At 31.4% G+C, this 6,169-nt stretch overlaps 1 protein-coding gene across 1 annotated transcript; it reads right to left on the reverse strand.

Annotated features, from left to right (window-relative positions):
- Positions 1-3,928: 3,928 nt before the first annotated feature.
- LOC110904098 (non-specific lipid-transfer protein 2) lies at positions 3,929-4,369 on the reverse strand. The gene has a single exon (XM_022149916.2). The coding sequence runs from the start codon at positions 4,308-4,310 to the stop codon at positions 4,023-4,025; it is 288 nt and encodes a 95-aa protein (XP_022005608.1). The 5' UTR covers positions 4,311-4,369; the 3' UTR covers positions 3,929-4,022.
- Positions 4,370-6,169: the final 1,800 nt, after the last annotated feature.

The raw sequence follows: 6,169 nt of genomic DNA on the forward strand, positions 1-6,169 counted from the left end.
TTGGTTCGCCGCCGCGGCGCAACGCGCACGGACCGGTTTTCTAGTTATATATTAAATATAAAAATCGATTTTTTTTCATTTCCAGTAATTTATGTTTTCAATATAAATAACATAATATAGGATATTTCTTTAGAAAGAAAAAAATAACAGCATTAGTTAAGAAATAATATTGAGAATGAACCTCAAAATTATTTGATATTTTGTTATATTGATTTAAAACATAAAGATTAAGATTAACAGGGTAACATTGAAATTATTGAATATCACATTAAATACCGAGTTTTAGAACAAGTTTGTTTTTCAATGTAGACTATATCAAGAAAAAAAATATTTTAAGATTCACGTAAAAATTAATTTAGGTTAGAGACCAAATATTAGCATGATTAAAACATTAGTTATTTAATAAATTAGATTAGTTATTTAATAAATTAGAGTTATTCAATGAGATTATGAGAGTAGTAAATAAATATTTAAAAACACTATTTTGATAAATAGTTTCCCAGCAACACCATTTTGATAAATATTTTTTTTACTAACACCATTTTGGAGAAAACTTTCAAAAGGTTGTTAGTAATTGGTCAAAATCTTTAGATTGAATGTTAAGTACTTTTAAAAGAAAGTTGGTATCAGATTCGTATATTTTAAAAGAGAAAGGGAGTGAGTAGTGAAATAGGGTTACTATAGGTATTTGCATATTTAATCAATTTGTATTTTCGGATGCATTTTTTAATCCAGTATTTTTGAAAGGTGTTAATAAAAATATATCTCAATCTTATTATCACACCGTTTACATATGTGTATAAGTAAAAATTACCTATATATTAAAAGATAAAAGGGAATAAGCAGTGAAATAACGTTACTATTGTCTATTGGTATTTAACATATTTAGTCAAATTTGTAATTTTGGATGCAATTATTTATGTAGATTCTTTGGAAAGTGTTAATAAAGATATACTCAGGGCTGTAAACGAACCATACGTTTGGTGAACAATTTGTGAACTGTTTAACGGGAAGTTCGTTTGTGTTCGTTCGTTTATTAACCAAACAAACACGAACAAGAAATTTCGTTCCATTAGTTAAATGAACGAACATGAACAAAGGCTGTATCCATTCATTTATGTTCGTGAACGTTCGGTAACGTCTTCGATTGTGTTCGATAGTTCATTATGTTTTTAGTTTCTATATTTTATTCAAATACTTCAAAATTCCGACATAAAAATATTTAATAAGTGACGGTGTACTATATATTCAGTTCATGAACACTTGTTTGTGTTCGTTTGTTTCCATTTGTGTTCATGAGCAATGGTTTGTGCTTATTTGTATTCACAAACGTTCGTTTTTTGTTCACTGCCTAAAATTAACAAACAAAAACAAACGAACACGAACAACTTAATTTCCTTAACAAACGAACAAGAACATAAAATCTTGTTCGGTAAATGTTCATGAACACACATATTTCTTAATAGACGAATACGAACAATGTCTTGTTCGTGTTCGTTCGATTCATTTGCAGCCCTATACCCCTAAATCTTATTTTCACACCTTTATACGGGTGGTATAACTAAAAAATAAGTTTTTTTTTCACACCCTTTGTCTTTTAATATATAAGTGAATCTGTATTTTCGGATGCAATTATTTATCCAATGTTTTTGAAGGGTGCTAATAATGATATACCCCTAAATTTTATTTTCACACTTTTTATACGGGTCGTATAGGTTACACGACTCGTATAGAGGGTGTGAAAACAAGATTTTTTTAGGAGTTAATTAACTGTCATTTTGGTCCATGTGTTGCCATTTCAGATCAATTTTAAAAAATGCACCAGTTTCTCCTTGACATACTGGAAACGTGCTACTTCAGTCTAAAAATTAAAACTCAGTTAAGTCAGACAGATTAAATGAAGGGTATTATTGTTAATTCATAAAATAAGGTGAAAATAAAAGATACATGAATTACCAATAATACCCTTCATTTAACCTGTTTGAGTTAACTGGGTTTTAATTTTTGGACTAAAGTGCCATGTTTCCAGTATGTCAGGGAGGAAACTGATACATTTTTAAAAAAATTGGTCTGAAATGGTAAAAGTGAACAAACCACAATGACGTAAATGACAGTTAACTCTTTTTTTGCCTCGTATAGATATTATACGACCCCTCCTATATGACCCATATGATGTTATACGGGTCGTATACGTCTGCTAAATCTTTTTTAATCGTTGATTTGACGTAAGATTTCCTAATTCCCGTGCCACTCGAGGTATGATTCCTCAATTCGAGTAAGATTACTCGATCCGTGTGTGAGTTATTTGATTCCGTAATATTCCTCTTTTAGTGTTATTCATGATCCACGATCCAGTTTTATAGGTTTAGATGAAAATTTCGGGTATGACGACTCAAAATATTTTTACCGGGGTTAGTTTTTTCAGTGTTTGAATATTTTTTAATCCATTGTCCGAATTTTTTGTTTAGGAAGGGTTGCATAAATGATGATAATTTGGTGTCGTAACCGACAAAGAACCATTATAAGATTTTTGAGATAATCATAACCACAACACAATATTCAATAACAACTTAAAAAGAATAAATAAAATATTTAACTGAACTGGATACTTTTTTTTTTTTTTTTTTTTTTTTTTTATATTAGACGTTATTTTTTAAATGCAACATGTATAGATAGATCTCTATCCAAGTTCAAAAAAATCCCCGGGTGTCATTGTTAAAAAAATGTCACATTTGATCGAAAAAATTAATATATTTTACGTTATAATTAAAAAAAAAAAACTACTAGCTCGATTTAACTTGCATTCTAGGTAGTAGGTCCAACTGTATATTATGTACAGTTTTAGAAAACCGTTCAGCTGGGTGCCCAGACCAGCCAAAATGGTTCGGTTCGGTGGTTTGAACCGGTTTCTTCTTCGGTTTTTAATTGTTAGGTTTGTATTAAATATTTTATAACTATGATAGTTGTTCATGAATCATGTATATAATTCACACGTAACCATCCCAAACGATGATAATACATAGGTAAATTGTAAATGGCAGTTCAAAGTTGTAAACTTGAACCAATGGCGGAACTAGCCCATTAAATCAAGGGTATAAAAAAAAAACTTGTATTACAATCATACAATATTAAAAAAACGACAATAAATAAAGTATCAAGATTCAAGGGCAAGGGCCAAGAATCTGAAAAGTGAAAACTCACAAGGAAACGCAGGGACGAATCAAGAATCTCTGATCAGAGATTTCACAGGGAGGGACGATGTTTCTGAATTTTAATTCTGACCTTTTCAAACCTCAAATCGCAGGGAAGAGGGATCCTGGCTAATTAATGGCTTCTATTCTATTCTGTTCTTATTTCAGAAATCAGATGATCAACTTTTGGTTTCTCTCCATTGTCGCGCATTAACACAATGATCGCATGTTTCAGTTTTATTATTGTTTTGGGTTTGGGCTAATGGGCTAGGTTTATCAATTACCCAAACATAAACTAGTTCTAGTTTTCTAACACAAGATTCAAAAATAACTTTTGAATCTTATAAAAAGAATTGGATTTTACTAAAATAAGGTATCCTATTTTTTATTTTTTGGTTAGGGGTATTCTAGAATTGTTTTAGGGGTATCCTTTGTATAAAACCTAAAAAAAACTTACACTGTGCATACGAAGTGGAGCTGTAGCCCGTGCTACGACTACTATAATGGTGGTTCTGCCCTGACTTGAACGAACCGCATAAACCATAAACCGGACCGTACAAATTACAAACCAACAGAACCTGTCTATTTGTTTTGGCTTGAAAATTTCATTTTCATCTAACGGTTAATGTGTATCCCTCTTTATGCATATGAACACATGTGAAAGGAAGTTGCAAGACAGATATTTGGCAGAAATAACAAGCTGTAAAGACTTTATTGAAACACATAACAGTTACAAAAAAAAAAAAAAAAAAAAAAAAAAAAAAAAAAAAAAAAAGATAACAGGAACACAAACAGTAGTACATAGCGCATGCATGGGGTGAGTTAATTATTCTAGCACTTTGGAACCGGAACCCCACAAGTCTTGGAGACCTTCTTAGCATTAGGAGACGAAACATATGCCTTCAGGCTTGGGTTCTTCAGGTATTGGCATAGACATGGTCTCTGCTCTTTTAACTTCGTGCAGCACTGCTGTGACGGTGGCGATGACGATGAGATGGCTGACGCACACGGCGCCAGCTCTGTAACCTGGCATGTCACGGCCATCGTGGCTTGCGATCCGGCCAAGATCATCACCAGGATTGCTGCAGCACATAGTGATGTGTATGTGATTGACCTCATATTTCACTCTCAGTAATGTTTTTGTTAGTGAATGGTATGCTTTGGGTAGGGAAATCTTGAATGAATTTATAGGGAAAGAGTACAAAGCTACTATTTTTTTATGACATTATTTGTGAGATGTCAATGAGAGCGCCGCTGCTATGTGTATTTAATATAATGCTTTTAGATTTATTATTTAACTAGTTTAAGTTACCGTGTGTTACACGGGTTGTATAAAGAAAATAATTCTTATAATTGGAATTACATCCCATGATCTTGAAGGACGACGGCCATGGGCCATGCCATATCACATGTCCAAATAAGAGATGCGTCCGTCGAGTTAGTTTTTGACGAAAACGTCTTTACGCAGCTGCGTGATAAAGACATACATTTCCGGCTTTGGTATGATCTTTTAGAAGATCTACCCTACCTTAAGAAGTCAAGACTCGGAATAATTTACTTATGTTTTTATTATTTTGTATATGTAACAAATGATATATATTAACTTGCTTAGTAAAACAAAACAATAATATACTTACATAAAACCAAATAATATAGTTACGTCGAATTATTGTTTTTCGAATCAACTCAAATTATTATTTTTTAAATCAAGAAACAACTTTTTTTAGTTATAATTAATGAGATAACCTTAATTTACCTTAAATAGCAAAACTATCTATAAAATATACATTTACTATATTAACAAAATTACTTGCAATTTTTAGAACAAACAAAACTACATATTCACAACTAAGTAATATCTCTTAGAATAGGGAATTTAATATCTACATAAGTAATAAACGTTTCTTTTATTTCAAATTTTGTGTCAACATTGTTAAATATTTTATAATTTACTTTCAGTAACTCGTGTAACACACGAGTACTTAAACTATCTATATATATAATTATAATTAATCAAAACCATCTTAGTTCACATAGCTTTCTCTTAAACATCCAATTGCCACGTGGCAATGTATTATAAGACATTGACTGAATTTGAGTGGTAAAGAAAACAAGGGTGTTTAAGACTTGCAAGTTTTGTTTCTTCTTGTTGTCCGTCCTGGTTTTCGGGTTCGGCTATGTTAATGAAGTTCATGTTTCAAAAAAGAGCATTCACAATAGTAAATATTTAGTTGATGTTTTTTGGAATGTCACTTGGCATCTGCCCAACACTTTCTCTCTCTTCCCTCTCACAAACAAAAAAATCTATAAAAAACTTATCTTCCCCCATCTCTCCTCTCTCCTACATCACACTCATATTATTTTCTTTCATCCATTTTTTCTCATTCTTCCACACATACATTACCACACTCTCCCTCCTCCACCTCACACCCTCTCTCCTCCACATCACTTTCTCTCTACTTAAAAACACCTAAAAATACCTCTATTGTGGATGATCTAATCCAAATAATTTCAACTTTATTTCATCAAACCATTTCAACTTTATTAGTGGGCGTAGCTGGTGAAGTCGTCGGAAAAGAGATTAAGTGGGTTTGCTCCCTACTCGATGATGGGGTTGAATAATAAAATGACAAAATTCATAAATCTTTACATATTTCTTATAATTGTATTACGTATTAAATTATATATACTAATAAAATGGTTCAAAATATAGTGAATAAATGAAACGTATCAAAATATAGCGAGCAAGTGAAACATGACAAAATATAGTAAATTACGATGAAACGGATCAAAATATACTAAGTAAATCATACGTGTATTGAATATAATGAATAAATGAAAGGGGTTAAAAGGACCAAAATAAAATCAATCTCATGTTGTTTTAGTTTGCTGACGCACTCTTCCCTTAATTCTCATGTAACACTTTTTTGTTACATGTTAAAATATAGAAATCTCATGTGTATTGGAGTTCATGTGTA

Source organism: Helianthus annuus, chromosome 17, assembly GCF_002127325.2.
Source record: "Helianthus annuus cultivar XRQ/B chromosome 17, HanXRQr2.0-SUNRISE, whole genome shotgun sequence".
Lineage (NCBI taxonomy): Eukaryota > Viridiplantae > Streptophyta > Magnoliopsida > Asterales > Asteraceae > Helianthus > Helianthus annuus.